This window comes from Dendronephthya gigantea, unplaced genomic scaffold, assembly GCF_004324835.1.
Source record: "Dendronephthya gigantea isolate DGI-Jeju-01 unplaced genomic scaffold, DenGig_1.0 000064F, whole genome shotgun sequence".
NCBI classification, from domain to species: domain Eukaryota; kingdom Metazoa; phylum Cnidaria; class Anthozoa; order Malacalcyonacea; family Nephtheidae; genus Dendronephthya; species Dendronephthya gigantea.
In genome coordinates, this window is record NW_021163074.1 from 1,117,137 (window position 1) to 1,139,303 (window position 22,167).

The 22,167-nt window shown below is 37.2% G+C and overlaps 2 protein-coding genes across 3 annotated transcripts; both read left to right on the top strand.

Moving 5' to 3' along the window:
* Positions 1-594: 594 nt before the first annotated feature.
* Positions 595-12,746, top strand: LOC114530651 (UPF0577 protein KIAA1324-like). Its single transcript, XM_028552251.1, has 31 exons — positions 595-787; positions 1,965-2,088; positions 2,372-2,570; positions 3,119-3,197; positions 3,420-3,497; positions 4,106-4,249; positions 4,967-5,078; positions 5,300-5,369; positions 5,474-5,556; positions 5,764-5,852; positions 6,049-6,226; positions 6,559-6,660; positions 6,774-6,991; positions 7,094-7,161; positions 7,331-7,435; positions 7,911-8,000; positions 8,257-8,324; positions 8,462-8,513; positions 8,631-8,714; positions 8,838-8,976; positions 9,134-9,222; positions 9,688-9,804; positions 10,023-10,095; positions 10,365-10,417; positions 10,687-10,768; positions 10,933-10,976; positions 11,070-11,157; positions 11,294-11,370; positions 11,726-11,837; positions 11,916-11,990; positions 12,134-12,746. Exons 1-31 carry the CDS (start codon positions 698-700, stop codon positions 12,179-12,181), a joined length of 3,030 nt encoding a protein of 1,009 aa, XP_028408052.1. The 5' UTR covers positions 595-697; the 3' UTR covers positions 12,182-12,746.
* Positions 12,747-13,719: 973 nt separating this feature from the next.
* LOC114530641 (adhesion G-protein coupled receptor G4-like) lies at positions 13,720-21,777 on the top strand. Of its 2 annotated transcripts, XM_028552237.1 has the most exons (13): positions 13,720-13,998; positions 14,108-14,186; positions 15,959-16,480; positions 16,707-16,868; positions 17,386-17,606; positions 17,677-17,823; positions 18,183-18,277; positions 18,403-18,872; positions 19,056-19,287; positions 19,572-19,834; positions 20,018-20,084; positions 20,375-20,531; positions 21,062-21,777. In XM_028552237.1, the coding sequence occupies exons 2-13, from the start codon at positions 14,114-14,116 to the stop codon at positions 21,443-21,445; spliced, it is 2,793 nt and encodes a 930-aa protein (XP_028408038.1). In that variant the 5' UTR covers positions 13,720-13,998; positions 14,108-14,113; the 3' UTR covers positions 21,446-21,777. The 2 variants fall into 2 exon arrangements, with proteins under 2 accessions (XP_028408038.1, XP_028408039.1); XM_028552238.1 differs by lacking the exons at positions 13,720-13,998; positions 14,108-14,186 and adding an exon at positions 14,705-14,766.
* The last annotated feature ends 390 nt before the right edge of the window (positions 21,778-22,167 follow it).

Sequence of the window (22,167 nt, forward strand, 5' to 3'; positions counted from 1 at the left end):
TTCCTGGCTGTACTGATAGTTTTTTCAGGGGGCTCTTATTTTTTATAGTTGGAATAATTATAGTATTATAGTCGTCCATTCTGCCGTTAGAATACGATATATACATAGATACTACTGATATAAGGTTTTAAAGCAAACGCAACACTTAAATATTTACCGAGGAATAGTATTTTTTGATCTTTTGTGATCGAATAGAAATAATAATATTTATAAATATTTAGTGTTGCGATTTTTTGATACATTTTTCACAGGCTTTGTTAAGTTCCAGCGAACTGATGTCGATCCTTTTGTTTCGTGAAACAAAGCAGCTAGACTGACATTCATGAATATCAATCACGAATGAAATTCAGAATCGAGGTAGGTCGAGAAGGGTGCACCAAAGTACATCACGACCCTTGCTAGACAGTACAATATAAATATATATATTAGATTATTCACATTTATTAGTCATGTCATGATGTATTATTATACAGTATACTTATTTTCATTATAGCCATAGGTACATATACATACATAAACAGGAATAAGATCAATCATCTATATTCATCATCAGGCTTTATGCAAATATCATGCGCATGAATAATATGTCACCCGGAGCGGAACGAAGGATGTAGCCACATATGACACACGTTTACATGCAATTCCTGTGAGAAAATTTATATCATTTAACGAATTTGGGCAAACTGATTTTCTAAATATGGTGAATGTATGCCTGGCTGTGTTTATTCTCGTCTGCTTCCAAGGCTTCTTAGGAAGATGTTCAGCAGTGTTGCCAGAATGTGGAAATGTATGTGTTTTATATGTATTGTGTATTCTTTAGAATGTCATATGTGTTTGTTAATTCGTCTAACTGAAAAGTTTGGATGAGAAAGTTCGTGTTGTTATTTAATTTTAGCGCAAGCTCTTCGGCTTCGCTTGAACGTTAATTTCTGCCAATTTCTGCCGCTTTTGTCAAAGTATGCTTTTGTGGGGGTGTATGAATGACTCTTTTAAGAATGAATACTCGATTTTTGGACCTGTGGCCAAAGTATACTTTAGTCGAGTCGCGTACACATTCAAGATAATATAATATAGCAAGTTTCGCTCGTTGATCTTTTGACGAACTCCCGTGATTTCCCCCCTAATACGTGGAAGATTAATATATATACACGTAGACGCTAGTTTGTTCTCCTAGACATAATAATTGAAATTGCTTTGTTGACCGTGGTTGCTGTTCAAACCACCGAGTGTTTGTGACGACGTTTTCAGTAAATTTACGCTGTTCTTTCGCCAAAGCCGTCTTTGAGATAAATAAAAGTAGTCGAAGCGTCGGGCCGGTAATTGAAAAATACTCGTCGAAGCAAATTGAGCCAAACTCGGCTATATTTTAAATTTATATAATTATTTATATATGCGAAAAGAAACTATAGCTTGTATACTTAGCACGTTTCAAACTGCTTGTGCACTTAAAACAAGCATATCCGATATGACGTTTCATTCTAGAGACCGGATCATCCATTGTCTAATAATAATCATCATTGCATTCAGTGCATTACACGAATTGTTCGTCATGAACTGTAATATCTTCTCTTTTGAGCAAGTATAATGTCGACCCATAGACAGTATATATTGTAAACAAGTTCTCTACTCTAGTCACGCTCTGGACATACTCATGCCCGATACCAGTTTGGGTCATGCATTGTTTCCTTCATAATCTCAATATTGTTTTACTCTTTATAAAATATATGTATAAGAGGTAATTGTACATTTGTTTTTAACAATGTGCATTTCTGTCATTCTGTGTACCATATACTATATATGTATATATATACCTTAAAACTGCAACTTCTATATTCAACACCAAAAGACCGTAGGCCTCTGGGAATTATTGGGATTGCAGTTTTTTTATACACCCTGCATAGTGACAAAATTACAACGCGAGAAAAATCGATCAATGTGACAATGAAACCTGCACCATTTTTTAGGGAGAATACCATTACGAGTACACAGAATGTTGGTCGGATGGTGGTAGATGGCATGTTGCTGTTCCCCATGATGCAAACCACTGTCATGTTAAAACCAGGCCACCAATCAGACAAAAATCCTGTGGTAAGACGATTTATGGAGTGTTGTGTTGAAAGCGGCATGCATGCACATGTTAAGCCTGGTTCACGCTTGCATGTCCTTAGAATTCTGGGATTCCCTTTGTCTGAGGCCGTCGCTGGCGTGCAAAATGCTTTGTCTATCGGAAAGTAATATACAATGGATCCCCGATTCTTAAGAGCTAGTGTGAACCAGGCCTTAGCTATTGCACTGATGTTTAGCAAATATACACAATCACTTTATGTTTTTTCCTATAAAACATAAAGTCCATTATATTTGTCATTAACAGATTCGAGCTGCCCTGAAGGACAGCATTCCGATGTATCATTGCTCTCTGAGAATTGTAAACCATGCCCAAAAGGCACACACAGTCTAGGGGGAGCCGTGCACTACAATAACTGGACAATTCTCCCCCCTGAGTTTGATTCTTACTCCGTGAGAGATTACAATGAAAGAATGCAGAGTGACACCGAAGATTCCGGTTGCAAGTATGTTATAATTGAGCTTTTATGTTCCAAAATTAAGACGCCGACTTAAATGAAAAGCTAAGGCTGACTGTTCTGCGAAGTATCACTATCCACTCGGATATAAACCCAGATTTCGCCTCATGCATCCATCGTTTTAGCTAATAAATTTACCACGGTCTTACAGGCTTCTCCAATACAACCTAATCGGATAAAACACTACGTATATCGCGGTAATAATGAATTTGATTTGAGTTTTTTATCTCGGGTAACAGCATGCAATACTGTAAAAACTATGCTAATTTTGAATTGGTTACCTCAGATTCTTTTACTGGACCAATTATTTGCTGGTTAAAATAACTAAAAACAGAAAATGTTTGGAGTTGTTTTGAATTTATTTGATCAAAAGAGATTTCCAACAATAGAGACTACAAATTCCAACAATCTGTTTCTGCAGAGAAGAGACGAATAGCGAACATTTCAATTCAAGAAATCACAAGGCCAGGAAGCATCTGATTCAATAAATGTTTTTTATATATATGCATGTTTATTGTGATATCTGATATTTACAGCTCCACATGGAAAGCTGATGGGTACTTCTTACGAACCGTAGGGACAGCTTGTCTTACTCGACTTACGTACTCTGTCAATGTAAGTATATATATATATATATATATATATATATATATATATATATTATATATATATTTATATAAATATTATATAATAATATATAGTGTTAAATCCCATTCGAGAGAACTCAAAGAACGGATTTTTCTAACGGCTTCCTGCCATGCGCTATTCTTATTTAGATATTATAGCTATTATTGTATCGATCGAATCACCACTAATGGAGGATATCTTCGGTTTTAGATTGTTAGAGAGGAAGGTTCCATAACGTTTTGGTATTATTACACAAATGAGTTTGGCGAGATAGATTTTGAAGTTTTTGTAAGTATTTTTCTTTTCAAATTTCGAATTTTTTTCACGTTAGTTAACAGCCAATTTCAAACCTCGAAAATGAAGATATACAACAACTTTCCTAGTATTATCCCTATAGGCTAACGTCCCTTTTCTTTCGGTGATTTTGATCCTGTCAGAGAGATAATTCCGTTGAGTCATGACAATATATCGTCTTTCGTATACGCTCTTGCGCAGACCTCAGACGCAGGGGGGTGGTTGGCATATTTATCGTGAAAGAGCACTTCTGCAACACATAGAAGAGAAATAAAAAACATCTTCGAATGAATTCGTTTGATCGTGTTTTCTCTTTCCAAGATGATTTCGGTGTTTCGAAGTTCTTCACCAGATGATTATGCTATCTCTACCAATCTTGAAGCTCGGTTGTACTCCCACTTAAGATACGTACCCAATGTAATCCTTGGCAAAATTAAAGGGCAACTGAACTGATAAAAAGCAAGATCGAGGGACAGTTGCCCCAGCTTCTCCTGCTACCCCTATGTCCTGGTGTCACTGGTGAGGGGTTTTGCAATCCTCAAAACCTAGTTTATAGCTATAATTACACAATAAAAATGAGGATTTTGTGTAATTAATTTAAGGTACAAAATGAGCAATGTCAGATCTCCAAACAGCACAATGAAGACGAAGGTTACGAGGAGTCCGAGTATAACGATGAAGATGATTTTGGTAATGATGATGAAAGCCCAGAACCCTCAGCCAATTATGTCTGGAAGAATCATACAGTATGTGATAGAAAAATTATGATAATACTAATTACTTTTTAGCGTACTTTTTAAGATCTTCCGGAAAACGTTTCACGATTAATAAATATGCCTTCAAATTTGACGTGAATTCATTCTGCATGTAATAAGAATTAAAAATTAAAAGAAGTAAAATACAAAACATGAAGTGAAAAGAATATCTTGAAACTTATCCAAGATGTGTATATATCAACACTGCATGTTCTTTATACTTCATAATATTATTATTTTATGTGTATTTTAAATTTGTAAAGTGAAATGTAAATTATAAGGCGAAATTTTCTTACGCCAGGAGAAGAATTGTATGTGACGATTCGCATAGTGCATGTAAATGGTCCTTTATTATAATGCATAGCATATGGAGGGGAAATTTTCGAATTCTCAACGTATAGTGAAACAAGCTTTTCATCACAACTACACACTCCGTTAATAACCCATAAACTTCTTTTATATATATGACATCAGACTCATTCCGATGTCCTCAGTTGACATGCTAAGCGGTTGCGTCCATGAGGCCCACGTGTAGGCTCGTGCAGGGCTCGTGTTAAGTGCGAAACGAGGACATCGAAACTCTATAACAATAACATCCAGCAATAGGGGCAATAATTGCTGTTAAGTAGCGATATTACTGGTCTATTATGCCTAACAACTATCTGCCTACACTGACGAATCGCTACAAAAAATCAATCTTTCTTACAGCTGAAATTAAAACGTGGTAAGAGTTTGGTCGTTTGGGAGGTGGCGCACTGGAACGATGTCAAAGGAACAACCTTTTCAAATACGGTTTTCATTCGAGATATTAAAGTTAAAGGTACGCATGGCCTCTACTTTGGGTTGATTTTAAAACTAAGGAGCTACAAATGAAAGTCGAAAGTCGAAATCAACTTGTCATGAAGAAATTGCAAAGCGAATCATTATACGCACATTTCACCCCCCCCACTTTCTTATAATCAGTGAAATAATAAATATTTCCTTTTTCAAAAGGAAACATCCGATGCATATAATTTCTACTCATATTATTTTTTTGTAAAGGTACTGACTCCAACTCAGAATGCGTCCCTTGCCCAGCTGGAACTTATGCATCCAAGGAGGGATCTTCCTGGTACGGCTTGTCGAATTATGAAATTCCAATTTTAAAAAATTTACACTGTACCTAGAACGCAGGTGTGCAAAATACTAACGTGTGGTATTTTTGACAACCTTTAGGTGCGAGTCATGTCCAGAAAATTTAGTTTCCGATGCAGGTGCAGAAAAATGCACTTCTTGCAACGAGAAAACGGAGTATGCTCGTATGTATAGAGAATATATTTTAAAACAGCAGGAATTTGTGATAAGCCTATCAGAAAATGAAATAAAAAGGTTATAAGGTTGAGACTGAGCAGTTTAGGATAAATGTCATTACAAGAATACATGTTACCACAAAGAACACCGACTTTGCTGTCGATCCACGGTTTTACAACGGTTTAATAGGACTGTACTTTTGTTCTTATTTTTAGCTCGAGGTAGTTCATCATGTCTTCAGCGACCTGCTTGTAAGAAATCAGACTATATAGAAACATCTTCTGTCTGTGACAAAGACAACAAGGTACTTTATATTACGAGGTCGATGATTCTTCATGAATGATATTCATGGACACTGTTAATTACCTCGCGGTAACATCATAACATCAAACTCTATTTGTTTGCGAGTCTAAACCATAGAAGCCTTAGAAGCCTGAAGCCAAATCAAAAGAAAAATTCCCCTTTTGTAATTCCATTAATGTATCTTTCATTTTTTTAAGTTTCAAACAGTGTATAAGTGGATTGAGCCAAAGAATTGCAATGATGCCAGCAAAGATGCAGTGAAATTACCTGCTCCGGGCAAGAAGGAGAAATGTCCTCCCTGTAATCCTGGGATGTTTCTCAATGGTACTGAATGTCTTTTCTGTCCTATGGGAACCATAAGTGATGGTAACAAACGTAAGTAAAGCATCTGAAACGGTTTTGTAACTGATTATAGTCCGTGCATAGAATTTTTCGACTTCTTTCGGCAATGGTAGCATAGCACTGTGCGCGCGAATTACTATTAATACTCCGTCATGTTGCCTTTCTCCTCCCCAATTGGATTTTTCGTTAGGTTTTTATTTACCTCAACAATTGAGAAGCAACAATGGGGAACAATAGCTCAACACTGTATTAATTCATCCGGTATAACTGCGAGCATGTACACCCGAGTTGCGTAGAAAAAAACGGTCAATAGATTTGGATGGATTTATTTATCCTCAATTCTATTTTCATGCATCTTTTTTTAGCCTGTGAAAAATGCCCGGCATCAACAGCTCCTCTTCTCAATCATGATTACCGCTCGTGGAGAAGTTGGCCTTCCGCCACAGAACACTGGTGTTCAAGCTATGGTAACTGAAGTTTGAGCTGCATTATACAATATTGCATTTTGAATGAGAGTCCACCCATAGGCAATTTGCATGTAAGACTAGTTATCATTAATTTTCAACATGACTGTTTATAGCTAACGGTTGCTCTACTCCTGATGGATGGCAACTACGTGGTCACTTCTTGGATAGCGCACTCGGTCATTCTGATGACGTCACAATGTTTTTTGAAATAAAAACCAAAGGTTTTGCCGGCGAACGTGGACTGGTTTCTAGAACAGCCAGTGCTGTTGGAACAGTAAGGATTGATTTTGAGTTGGATTGTGATGGACCATGTGACTTTGTTATGTTCGAGGTAAGCCTGATATTATAAACTGAGGGTATTAAGGAGTTTCAGTTGGGCCGAGTAACTTAAGCAGTCTTTCTCTAAAGCCCTGTTTATGGTTTGATTTTATAGAGAACTGAAACTCATGGCACAACGCAGCTCGAGAAATGGCATGGAAGAGAACCCAGACAGAACTACTCGTACGCGTATAACAATAAAACGTACATTAAAAATACCAGAAAACACGAGTCGCGGATTATCTACTTAGGCTGAAGACGTCAAGACCGGGCTTTATGATGCCTGTGATTTCTTATATGTTTCCAGTGTTTCCAGCTATATTTACCATCCACCTTTCCTTGTATACTTCAGATACGCGGTTACTGACAAGGGACCAATAACATATCGCTGGCAGTTTAAGAAGTCAGAAAGTTCAGGTTACCAAGATGTGAAGACATACCAATACATCAATGATAGGTTTGAACTTCTACATTACTTTTAGTCACATGTAACCAAAGTCCTAGCTAACGGAATAATATGTCCCGCAATTAAACACATAAGAGTTAAAACCCTGCTCACACGAATTGAAACCGGCATGAAACTGACGGTAGAAATAAATTGCAGTTTGAACTCTATAACAGGATCTGTTAACACGATACCAGATTAATAATATTAACTTTTAGCGAGGCGTTCACATGGTCCCGGCTCAGTGTCCTTTTCGTTTTTTTTTCTATCCAGAAATAAACCGTTAAATTGACAATATACTGCACAAACCTGCATGTTAAAATAGAAACAATTCGAGCACTCCAAAAAACAACTTCTGTTAAATACATTCCCCCCAAAACTCAATTCGGGCATGCCGGCATCGTACAATGAATAAGCGTAAATTTCCTTCTTGTTATTATGTATTTATATAATACGGCAGCTTAAAGTTTGTCCCCTCTACTTTCAGAGTAAAGATTTATGCTGTCGATCTTTCCAACACTTTGGACGGTGGTGGTTCAAAATGTCGTCAGTGTCCTGTAGGAATACATGAGTCAGGGTGAGTTAATGACGTCGGCATTGTGTGTGTGCATTGTAGTTAACCAGCCGCTTTCTGCCTTCCGTGAAGGAATTAAATCTTGAGAGAGATCATTTTCTTGCGCAAAACAGACGTAAAGTGTTGTTCAGACGATCCAATTTTGTTGGATATAATTCTCTTCTGATCAAAATTTTCTGATTTGTTTGGTTGCAATGTACATGGCAGAAAAACCACTAAAGTTTTTATTAATAACAGGCTATTGTATTATTTATCTTAGTTGTGTGGAGTGCCCTAAAGGTCATTTTGTCAACAATGTAACGAGAAAGTGCGAAGCTTGCTCGCCAGGTATAATTTTAAAAGTTTATCGTTGAATTCGTTTTTGTACTGCATTCAGTTTATAAAAATATATTGTGCCCCATGAAATTCTGACAACTACGATACCCCTAATTAAGAGACTAATTAAGCATTTTTTTGCCCTTAAGGTACTTACCTCAGTAAAAATACATGTTTAAAATGTGGACCTGGTTTAACAAGGTACTGTCCTGTAATGTACTAAATCTGTATCAGTGTTGCATCTGACGTTCAGTGGAGCAAAACTGACGATAGTTCATTCCAAGCAGTGCACTGTAATCTTTTGTTTTCGATTTCTAGCTCCGAAGCTTCAACAAGATGCTATTCCAACTGCAAGTATCGCACTAAAAAGGGACGCAATATTGACCTTGTTCATTTGCAGGGGTAAGGTTGATATTTATATTTGTTATTATACGTACCGATCTTTCTTTTTACGAGCCAGTTTACGAGCAGAATGTGGTAACTGCCCGCCTTACCGATATCGATTACTATATTTGCTATTTATAGCCTCCACGCGGTCCAAACACAAAAATCGTTCTTCAGCGAAGGAACGGCCTTTTTTTACGAATACCATATCAATCTATGCGGTGTTAATGCTCCACCTGCCAGTTGCCATAGCAACTCAACGAAGATACGTGGTGAACAGGTGAGCATGATGATTAGATAAATAGGATTGTGGGTATTAGTCCAGCTGCAATGGCAATATCTTGGAATCGGGTCAGACACCGTTTCAGTGAATTGGTCTAAAAGTGTTTTGGTTGCATTAATCCCATATACTGTCTTCATATACCTTCTTGTTAAAGGGAGCCAAGACTTTGAATGCAAGTATTTGCCAGACGCGCATTATACCTGGGAAAAATAACGGTCCAGCAATGGCGACAACTTTGGCAGGGTGAGTGAAAATGCTCTAACAATGGCCGCCGGTTGGTGGTGTCACGAGTATAGAACGAAGAAACAACAATAGAGAATAAAACCACTACCATGCATGACTATATAAGACAACAATAGCGACAAATACAACACTTTAATGCACACGGAAAATAATTTGCGAAAATGCTCATAATTGCCATATGATAAGAAAGCATTTTTCGTTAAGTAAGTAAATTAGCTGTTACTAGTGGTAGGTATACCACGTAAGTATTTAATATTGCAAAGCTTTTTTATTTCGGTCCGTTAACCCGTGCCTTCATCAGTGCAATAACGGACCGAAAGCCTTGCAGTGTTAAATATACTTATATGGTGTGTTTACAAGCTAATTTACTTATTTAATGTCACCATGCAAACGTACTAGGATATTATATTTCGTTAGTTGAATAACTATATTAATACGATATGTCTCGGTTTTTTGAACATTTAGCATTGGACACCAGTTAATGGGGATCTACGAAGAAAAGCCGGAGGGTCTACAACTAGATGTGTTCAGTGATGATCTTTCAAATAAATCGTTATTGTACTTCGACTACTTATCCCATTCGTGAGTAAAATGATGTAATGTAGTAATGATGTAATTATCAGAGCTTTTGTGCCCATGTTGCACACATAAAACTTGTGTCAGACAAATTGAAATTTAAATTACAAATCAAACTCGTATATATGCATGCACATATAATTTATTAATAAATATATTTTCAGTCATATATAAGTCTCACTGTAAAAATGGAGACCTACATAAACCCTTTTTGCGTATTTCAGAACGACACCATCTTGTCCTAAAGGTAGATCTGCGTGGATGATGTTACATTGTCATCCTGATGCTGAGGGAAAGGTGAGTGTATCAAAATTCAGGTTTTTGCCATACCAAGAAGTCAAACTAAGGGTCTCAGTTGAAAAATATCATTAAACGGTATATACCACGTCACTGCACGTCACTGCACGTCACTGCACGTCACTGCATTGACATAACATTATTTTACCCCAATTCACCTTCATCCTTCCTCGATCTGAGTAAACTTGATTGATTTTTGTAACGACCTTTCACTATTCCTAGAGCAAAATGTCACAGTTTTTAGTAAGCCAGTCTCTTTCTTTTTCTAGGGAACAATAACATTCCCAACTGAATGTCACGAAGGAACTTGTGATGGCTGCCAGTAAGTTACGTCCGCCCGACAAATAACTTACCATAGTTTTTAAGGTTGAATAAGTTTTTCCACAAATATTTTCCTGATCAATAAAAGCAAACAACGGTGGGTAAGCGCTAAGCACATAAACAAAAACAGTGGTTTGAAATACAACCCACGGCAACGAGCCCCGGTTGCAGCTAACCTAGCCGTTTAAAAACCAAGCTTCCTGTCTTAAAGAAACGTATTTTACCTTTGTGCATGCATTGACGTGTAAAATGTATCGAACTCTCTTTAAGGTTCTTATTCTTGTGGCACACAAAGTACGCATGTCCGTTATGTACTGAGAAAGACATCAAAGAGATTGAGTCCGGATGTGTGGTATGTACTACCCTGAATTCAATGGGAGAGATTTGTTTGAACTTTTTAGTTTTCAAACTTAAATTATAAATGAAGTATAAATGAAAGTCTTAATTTTAGCTGAAACAAAGGATTTTTTGAAGCAATGAGGTCATCCAGGAGATTTTTCGTTTTATATTTTGTAGGATGGCAAAAAGAACGTCCATTATAGTTGGAACCCAATGCCAAAGTGAGCCTTGATAATGCATGCTGAATTCTCAATTAGCCTATTGTTCCTACTTTTATAACTCTTTTCACTCTTGTGAATCTTTTCATTTTATAGAGAATGCGTGAACGGAATACCACTTCCAAAGACAAAAACTGTTACTTGTAGTGAAATGTCTGTCAACGAGGCAGTTCAACAATTTCGGGTAAGACTGATTTCATGAAAGGCGTAATTTTTGTCGAAACCAACAATGACTTATTTGGATGTATAGGATTCTCTTTTTCAATATACAAATATATGTGAACCCTTTTTCAACCTATATATAACGTGTAATTTTTTAGATTTTGATCGGGATTGTAGCATTTGTGTTAACGGCTATTGTAGTCAGTCTCTTCTTCCTGTGGTATAAAAATCGAGTGTAAGTTAATTTATTCTCAATTAGTCGCCTTGTAATCGCTTGTAATCACCGAGCCCGAGACGACTAATTGTTTTAGTATAAATTTCGGGGTGTTTACAAATAATAATCAACATAATTTCATAAAAAATCATAATTACTTCAGATTACTTAGTTAAAAAACAACAAAAAAAAGCTATAGTGAATCTACAGAGACAGTGAATCTTAACCAATCAGAATGTAGGAAAATCAATAGTCACCTCGGAAAAAACATGCACCTATAGGTTTCTGTTTAAGACAAACGTTACTTTTCTCTACAAATATAAGTTGGAAGTGCATGATGTTGTTTTGCTAAAGGTATTTACTTTTGTGTATTTAGGTTGAAATACAAGTTGTATCAACGTGTTGCCGTGAACGAATCAAGCCAAGCCGAAGGAGAACTTCCCGCAGCAGAGAGCTGCATGGCGGATGATGATGAAGAGTTTGGAGAAGTAAACATGCAATAATTTAATTTAACATATGATATGATTGTGGAGAATTCTAAGCTAATTCAAAGCCTTTTTTCGCAGAAGGTGGAATTCAAGAGAGGAGAGAATCCGGGTAAAAAGCTTTTGAAGAAACTGAAAGACATGCGAAACGAAAAGGTTTGCCATTCAACTGTTGAACGTTTCATTTCATTCCACGTTTACATGTTATCTTTATAGGGTAACACGGATCAACGTTTTTTATTCGCCCTCGTACTTCAAAATGTATTGCATATAAACGTGTTTTTTTTTTAATTTCACAGGAAGAAGGAATGAGCCTAGCTGATTCGTTTGAAGTTGATTTGAATTAAAAACTGATGTAAATTTAAGGTTAATATCCACGTAGTTCTATTGTGTCATTTGAAGAAAAGGGGTGAATATATTTTATATTTGCCATTGCTGTGACACAAATGGAAACGTAAACAACTATAGGACAGAATTTCACAAATTTCTATGTCTAATTAGATTCATATTTATGTAACTTATTACTGTGGCGTGGTTTATCAAAAGACAGCGCGAAAATAACGTGACACTCGACATATTTGTGAAACTGACTAAAGACTGAGTTCATTATCTTTGAGTTATACACAATGCCAATGGCCGAACCTTCAGACCATATGTCAGGGTAACGAAAAAGGTTAGCCACTCAGTCATTTGAGAATAATACAGTTACTATTGGGCACTACTATAGGTTTGAGAACTGATCTTTAAAATTCAGTAATAAAATTTCTGAGAGTTGTTTAAAAACGGGGAACTTAAAAAGCAGAATGGAAAGCAGAATTGTCGAAAAAGATTGTCCAACTGTAACTTTATTCGCGGATGTATATCTTTTTTAAGCCTCGCAAGCAAAGTGATATGCTGTTTTACATTGAAAAACGTAATAATTATAGTCCATAGAAGAATGATCTGAATAGTTACGTATGTCGTATTAGTTTGTTGGACGAAATACAAATACACACGATTTTGCAAAGTGTAATGAAGTTTCATGAACATTTACTTCTGCTATAAACAATATAGAAGAATATTTCGTTTATGTTTCCAAATGATTAACCCGAATTACTTTATTTTGAATTCGTCTGTTGCAGCAAGACGGATTTCCAGGCAGACCCACGTAGCATGTACGATTTGTTTTGGTCAGCGTCAGTCTGTTTTTAAAGTGTGGCTGGCTTAATTAAACATCGACAATAATCCCTTCAAGCAGACAAGTCTAATCTCAGATAATTGTTATATGAGTAACGCTTAGCAAACGGGAAAAAGTCTTTCTCATAGCGAACCATCTGCGCAGTTGTCTACGTAAATACATTTTCGCACGTAGTTTGTCTTCAATGATGTCTGTGTTTGTACACTACGCGTTTTGCCGTTTGCACAAGACGTCATTAAGGGCATAGTTCGGTCGGTAAACCTCATAGAAATTGTTTCTACATGAGTAATTAGTTCAGCCGTTTTTTAATTCTACGATATTCACATCGTTTCTAAGAACTAAAAAACAACCAGCTCCGTCCATGACTCGTATGTTAAAAGAATGTGGTCGCGCAAATTAATTTCTCCCCCCCCGAATATCCTTTCTTGCCATGCGAATTGCTTTCTTCCCTTCAACTATTAACTTAATAACAATTTTTCAAAAGATGAACATACATGGACACACTTGGTTCTTTCATCACATCTATTCATTTTGTAACTTATGACGAAGCGGTCATTAGAAAAATCAATTAGGATTTAATTTCGACTCCATCAAAGAATTAATCAATGTGACGCCGACGCATAGTAACTAACGACTAAAACTCACAGTACTGACTTTGCATCAAAATATCCGCTCGTTAGACAGCTATAAACTAGAAACTGAGACAATATATGCTTAATTAATTATACCTAAGTTGTTTTTGAACAAGCAGCTGCTTTTAAGATTTGTAAACTGCAATTTACATTGCAGGTAAAATTGTATCGGACCATATGCTTCAAGAATTACAAAGATTCAATTGGTTGAGAAAAACTCTGTTATTGCAAAACCCCCAAAGTAAACAAACGTGCGAGTTTAGGGATTGTTTTGCAAAGGAGCGACCGAATTGAACAGACGACCTAAAGCAAACAAGATCGCAGTTAAGACCGGCATTTTGATCAAAATATTTCAGTAAGTGTTGCTTCGCCGTCAAGTTGAAGAAGGCCTAGGGTTGCATGTGTATATAGCTGCAATTGCTGATTGGTCGTATGATTTATTAAGTCGGAGACCTGTTATTTAGTGGGATATGCCTTGGTCGTTAAGGAAATTATTTGGTCTCATTGCACTCATATGGAGTCAATCAAATCACGGTCAAGCAGGTATGTTTAACGCATGTGGTATACCTGGTAACTGCATAGCCCCACTCCATGTTGTCAGAGCTATAAAGTAGCGATCATCTCTGGTATTATGGGTTCTGATAGACTGCGGACAATTGTGTTTCTTTCTCTCTGTGATTGAGTCTGTCAACGTTTGATCCCGATTAAATAAAAGGCAATCTCCGGGTATTTCATTTCTTGGCATCTGCCGCAGAAGTTCAGCTGCAAAGTGGCAGAGAGTGTTTTCAGTGTTGGTTTGAAGTAAGTTCTTATTTCATATAAAGCTCTCGCGAAAGTTTTATGCACAGATGCAAAGTCAAAAATGAAAATATAATGTGGTTTCAGAGGTGAAAGTCCAAACCTTTCATGTGTGAAACTTGATGTTAAACTAGGTACGGCAATGAACATTCGTGTAGTCATAATTATTTACATATAGGTATTGTTAGTTTATATTTAGTTATAAGCGCTGTAACTGAGGAGTACCTTACCGCTGCTTTGCACGTAAAAGTTTGAAATAATTTAAAAGTGATATTTATGAAATCAATGATTGAATGGAGAATGATGCATAGGATTGGTTCTGTTGGTATGTTTTTTCTAGCATGAAATTAAATATAACAACTTAGAAGGTCTGAATGAAGGAATCCTAATGAATTGTGACTGTTGTGTTATGTAGCAATTATATACATACAACGTTCTTAAGGCCGGCGCACACTAGAGCTATGTGGTTAGCAAAAAGTCATTTGTGGCCATTGGCGTAAGGCAGTTGCTCTCGTGTGCGGGCGACTTTTCCGGCGACTTTGGTCATTCGTGCCACTTACGGCAAATATCTAGCATGTTTGATAATTTCTGCCTCGTGTGCCGAAATCTTTCCGTGTGCGGCAAACTGAAAGCTATCTGCTTATGGATTGTCTTAACAGCGCATGCGTAATATACGAAAGTAAACATGCAAGATGTCCGCTTTAACGACTTTAACGACTAGACGTCCGCTTTAAGCGCCGTTATCCAAGTATTATTATTACGTCTAGTCTAGTCCGACGCAACAGCAACAAATATAACAACACCTCTTCCTCTTCACTTTCATTCATAATTTTGGTTTTTGCAATCTGTCCGCCATCTTGAATGTTTACTTTCGTATATTACGCATGCGCTGTTAAGACAATCCATAAGCAGATAGCTTTTATTTTTGCCGCACAGGGAAAGATTTTGGCGCGCCAGGCAGAAATTATCAAACATGCTAGATATTTGCCGTAAGTGGCAGGAATACCAAAGTCGCCGAAAAAGTCGCCCGCACACGAGAGCAATTGCCTTACGCCAATGGCCACGAATGACTTTTTGTCAAGCACATAGCTCTAGTGTGCGCCGGCCTTTACCTGTATATGTCAATGTCGAAAGTGAATTTTTAGACAAATGCAGAGGCCGTATCTATTGCCACAAACCGGAGCACCTGCATGCATGTGTCTTCCTTATATCCTTCTTGATCAAAAGACGAGTTACAATGTTCATTTGTTACAACATTTAAGTTGAGACAAATCGTTTGTGTTCGAAACCGACGAGGCACGATGAGTATGAGCTAGACTTTCTCACGCACAATTGATGGAAGCAAATTGTCCCTGGATGTCTATTAAATAGTTATAATGTACATTATGCATATAATCAATATCCTTTGACTAAAAAAAAGGATTTATTTTTACCTGAAATCTACTTCTCTATCTGCATATATTAGCACCAAAGATATGTTAGAAGTTTATGCTTCATTTGCAAGACTTTCACTTTAGATTTTGCTCCACTTTCATCCCACTGTCTCTTGGTTGATATCGACGTTTATTATGATGCCTCACGCATTGGGTCCATTGACTTAAACAAAACAACCACCGATTTCAAAAGTTCCTATTTTACCCAGTACATCACGAACACCTGGCCCAAAAGTTTTGAAGGCATTTGCGATGATATAAAAGTTATATTTGACGATGTAACCTTGAAAAAAAGGTCATCATCGGGATACCTCGTCCTTGCTGCAACCTACTTGTACGAATTTGAAATTGGCGTGAAAGGGATACCTAGTGATAGAAAATTAACCCGATGTATCAATTCCACTCGTGAAAAACACAACAAACATGTGGACAAGTTCAACTGGCTGACAATTATTCCAAAGTTGAAGGGAAAAGACGGACGAGATGTTGAAGCGGAAAAAGCTCCGTATGATTCAAAATTTAGGCATTGTTGTATGGAGAAGAGGAATGGAACTTGTTGTCCTGAAGGAGCCATGTTTGTGGGTAGAGGAGAAAGTAGTTTCTGCGGTAAATACAAATTTCTTCTCCCCAATTAAGTTTATAAATAAAACTGTTTAAAGCCTCCCAACTGCTTGTCTGAATGATTGAGTTTTCAATGTTTCGTTATGCTGCCAGCATCCTTTGCGATGCAATTTTAATAGTCGTGTTCTTTTTTGTTTTTATTCATTAACTGTTGTTAGCCGGAATTTTTTGTTGATATTAAAACGACGCTTACTTTTTCCTTTTTGTTTAGATTGCAAACAGGGTTATTTCCATCACCCAGCTACTCCGTTAGCCTGTCACCCTTGTCCAATAGATACATATCAAGCAAAACCAAATATGCAAAACTGTCCTCCATGTCCTTCAGGGAAAATGACTCTTGGTGAAGGTTCTACATCCTGCGTGCCAATCATAGGTGAGTCGGGTTCGAGAGTACATATGTTAACTGATATACTCTTCTATTTATCAACGAATATTACAGAAGTTGATGGGCAATAGGCATGAATGTAAACACGAATGCAATTAATATGATCCCAATTCAGATTTATTCATTATTATAATGATTGATTATTCATTATTATAATGATTCAAATTTAGGAGTCGGAGTATTGTTATAAGAATGAATGAGCAGCTTATCAATTGCGTCTGCTCCACGATGTATGTAGCCTATACATCACTGTAAATCTCGCTAACATTAAAAGGGTGTAGGATAACACTCATCAGTATTCTATACTTGAAAAGTGTATCTCAACACCATGGAAGCGTTTCTATAAAAACTTCAATATTTATTCACAAATTCGATGTCCGTTAATTAGGTTGCAAGGTTTGTTACACAAAATAATTGTAGAGAGACCTTCAGAGGTGTTAGTTTCTGTAGATGGCGGAGATTTAATTGCAGTTGATGTACAAGATGCATTAATTCTATATCTAAGAATGCAAAAGAGAAGTGATTTGGACAGTAAAAGGAACATTTACTTGGAAAGCGACAAGGGTGAACAAACTAGCAAGCCATAAATGTCCATATGGTCCAGGCAACGTCACTCTCTCGCGAAATTGCAGTTGGATATCCAACACTGCGGCGTCTTGGACTGTGTTTGACTCTTCTGGATGTAATCCATCTAAACATACAGAAACATTGTTAGAACTTTCCAAGGTAAATACATAGACGTTTTACATTAGATAAATTTAGAGTAATTCAGCATTAATCAGTAGGTTTTTTTCAGACGCCAATTGATGAAACAAACGTAAACAACATCACCGAGGTCTTGGTGGGGGAAACTGAAGCTCCTGATGAACTAGATTCATATGATGTTGCTCTAGTAACAACCACTATTTCTGACATTGTGGATTATAATAGTTCCTTGGCAGAGGTATCAGCAATTCTCCATTGTCATAGCTTTAAATCCCCCTTTCCTACTACTAAATGGAATCTTTACTCGCCAACGTAATCACTTATCTTAGATAATTTGACATCAATAAAATTAATGGTGGGGGAAAAGGCGAGACTGTCGCTCTTTATAGATGATGAGCCGAGTTGGTCAAACAAGTGAAAGTGCACCAGATTCATCAGCTTAGGATGATAGTCATGATCGAGGTCATGATCGTTAGGAGTTATTCTCCTGTAGGCAAGAATGTAAATACATTCATATGAGCGTATAATAATATACTTCTATAATTTAGCTCCTGCATTTCTTTGTACGCATAAATCATACATGCATTCGTGTTGTAGGTTGCGGAAAATGTATTACAAGTCATTGACAATATTTTGTCGGTTAGTGAAGAAATTTTAGCTGAAAGTGAATTGTATAACCAAACCACTTCGAGGTATGTTACCGGTAATCACAATGTATAAATTGGTTAAATAATTTAAGTCTTCAAATAATTTACCACTTTGTTTTCATGTTGTTATTTTTTCTTTTTTTACATGATATCTTTTTCACATTCTGTAGATTGCTTAACGTTACAGAGACGTTTGCTGAAAATGTTCCACTGGAGAAAGGAATTCGTCTTCTGGTTGGCGAAAACATTAAAATTAAAGCGGAATCAATCGCTCAAGAATTCGTCGGGGACGATCTCACATATGTTGCGAACGTTACGACACGAAATTCTTCATTAACCACTCAAACGGAAATAAAAATCTCGAAAAACGCCATTCAACAAGCAAAGCAACAAGGATCTGATCGCGTGATAACAATCGTTTATCAGAACAACAAACTGTTTCCTGTGTCGGTTGACAAAAGTTTGAAGAATGGCATCAAAAGAAAACGAAATGTCGGAAATATCATTCTGTCTGGAAAATTTAAAGAAGCTAGTATCGAGATGGTCAATGGCGCTATAGAACTAATATTTCCAAATAAAATGAAAAGTGATGACAGAATGTATTTTCCACGTTGTGTTTATTGGGATTTTACAGCCAACGGTATGTATGTATCGCATTGAAATCAGCTTTTGTGAAAAAAATGTAGGTTTGTACCTCAGTTGCCGTCGCATGAGATGAATGCCGTACGTGAACTCGTAGGAACTATATAGAAAATACTCGTTTAATAGTATCAGACCACAAACTCATTTTATGATTTACCAAAAAGTTGTTACTGTTTTGTAGATGGATTTGGTAATTGGTCGTCAGAAGGCTGCTTTTACGAAGGAACCAAGTCCGGTCACGTGACATGCCGATGTAATCACATGACACACTTTGCCATTCTGTTGACTGCTGACCCAGATAGAGACGTGTCAGACTCAGATCACAGTCACGCATTGTCAGTTATTAGTTATATTGGTTGTGGAATATCGCTGCTTGCCGCCATTTTGACTCTCATCACCTACGTTTACTTTCGGTAAGTTGATTATGGCAAGGCAACGCCCCAGTTTGTCCGATATGATTTTACCCACAACTCGAGCCAAAATCTAATTCAATTCCCCCCGCAGCCTCAACCCTCCATATACGGTCTCAAAAGGCCCTGGGAACGAGGTTGTAATATTCTAATATAATAATAATTATTTTACAGTTCTAATATTTTAAATTTCATATCGCTGCCAATAAGTGGCCACATTGAAATTTCACAATCAATTTGATTTAAGTATTTTCGATCACTAAATGTACTTCTTCCTCTTCATGTAGAGATCTCAAACGCAGCAACGCGCAAACTATTTTGTGCCATCTTTGCGTCGCGTTGATTGGTCTTTTGGTGACATACTTTATTGTCGCGACTCGGGATCCGAAGACGACCGGCTGTCTGGTTTCCGGTCTTCTGGTCCACTTTTTTCTGCTCGCGACATTTTCATGGATGGCTGTTGAAGGAATTAACATGTATCTCGCATTCGTGAAAGTAATGTCTGCGCATGTGCCCAGATTTGTACCAAAAGCTGTTCTCATTGCATGGGGTAAGCGCGTGTTATGGATTTACTTTTTCCTAATGTTTTGAAACTAAAAACGAATTTTGCTAGGATTGTCCGTGCATCTTCAATCACTTACGGCCCTTAACGAACCCTCAAGGCCTTACCACACGACTGTGTCCGGGAAACAAAAGAAAATCAATTCAAATTTACAATACACATATCTTCTAGGTTTTCCAGGAGTTGTCGTTGTCGTAACTGGTGCTTTAGCTTTTGACTACTATTCAACTGACGAAAGGTTCGTGCGATAATAATATCCGGTCCATTATCCGGTCCTAATATTACCTGGTATAGCTGAAGCACGGCAGGGTATTTTACTAATATACAACTACTGGAGCATTTAACCTGGGAACATTGATTTTCGTGTGGAATGGGGGACCTATTGTCATTGCGACGGACGTAAAGTATCCGTCTGCATAGGCATAGGCAGCATAGCGCACCGCGATATGGCATTATTGCTCAGAGTGATGAGAAACTATATGCGACGTTTAATGTCACTTAACCAGATTGTCACTTACATTTTTTTAGCTGTTTCCTCCACGGAATTGCTTTCTACATCAGTGTATTTGCGCCAGCTGCTTTTGTTCTTTTCATGAACTTCATAATGTTTGTTCTGACTATGTATTCTTTGTCTCAAATGGGAAAAGAAGTTTCTCAAGAAAATAAGATGACTGGTTATCACCGGGTAAGTTTCGAGAGTAATGTTCTGGTGATATGATTGGTAGATTGCATTGTTCACTGAACCGCAAAAAACAAAGTTGTGCCGCGGTCTGTGAAGATGGTTGTTGTCAAGACGCAAATAACTTGTACAAGCCTAAAAGGTTTTTGGAACTTTGGTCACAACAATGTTTATGGATGCAACATGCACAACATTGTTCAGTCCTAGCTAGGCCTGCTTTCATCGATTTGAAGCCACAAAAGCACATTTTGTACTAGAAATCTTACAATTGTGTGCAGTTGTAGTTTTTTCGCTTTGTAGTTATGATCTTAGAAGTTTTTAACGAGCCGCACCGCTAGCTGGAACATTAGGCCCCAGAACAGTAAAATTATCCATCTAAACTATTTAATAGAATTATGTATTAATTTTGTACTTTGTAATATGAACAAATCCTTTGTTTACATTTGTACACAGTTTTAGCCTGCTGTGCATCTTAATTAATGAACATGAGCTTTCGCGTTAACATGCTGTATCTTGTTCATTATTTTTATTTTCAGGTCAAAGTTGCCTTGGCAATCACAGTTCTGCTCGGTCTAACCTGGTTTTTTGGCACGCTTGCAATCGGCAGTGCTCGTCTGGTTTTTCAATATCTATTTTGTATTTTCAATTCTCTGCAAGGGTTTGCCATCTTCTGGTTTCATTGCGTGCGTCAGCCCGAAGTTCGGCAATGTTGGGCCGACTTTTTACGAGGTCGACGCGGTAGACAACGACGTTATACCGCTAGCACAACTGCGCCCGCATTAGCAACGAACGCCGTAAAGAAGTCGTCTTCAGCAACAGCTTCGCCGAGATTGTCGCCGTTTAACTCGCGAGGAAAGTATAACATTGAACAAAAGAAGATAAGTCTGGATCGAAATCACAACACAGCTAATAGTCTTTGAAGAAATCTCTGGAAAGACTTTTATTTCGTCGTATGGCAATTGGTCAACCTAATATTATTCAGTCGCACATTGGTATTACATGGAAATTTGTTCGTTGTGCTAATTCAGTCTTAGCACTATTGTTTTAATGGACCTGAGCTCAAATAGTGTCCAGAATGCTTTTCCTTTACTTAAGGGTGTACCAACAAAAAAATTATCGAAATCACCTACTTTTAACGTTAATTTGAATGTCGGACTTGTCCACGAATTTTTGCCTGTGGGGATTAGCGCAACTTATAAAATGTTAAATACAAAAATTTTAATTTTGCTAGAGAAAGGGGGCATGTCGAAGATTATGGCGCTTGAGTTGTAAATTTAAATATTGCTATCCATATTTTTGGAGTGTAAATATTGAACAAATGCAGTTTTTGTGTCGATTCACTTGTGCAAAAATACTAAACAATTATTTGCCTTAGACTTGGTGATTATCTTCGCTTTCGGCGAATAATTGTTAAATGAGATGATAAACTTCCTTAAGCTCATTTACCATCTCATTATCTATTGTTCGAATTGCATTCGACGCGACTAAAATGCGACGTTTAACCTAGGTCTTAGGCCTGGTAAACCTCATTAAGCTTCATTATCATCTCATTATCTATTGTTTGAAACCTAGGCCTTAAACGTCGAGTTTCTCGTGTGCTGAACGGATAAAAAGAATAGATGAGAGGTTGAGAGCCACCACA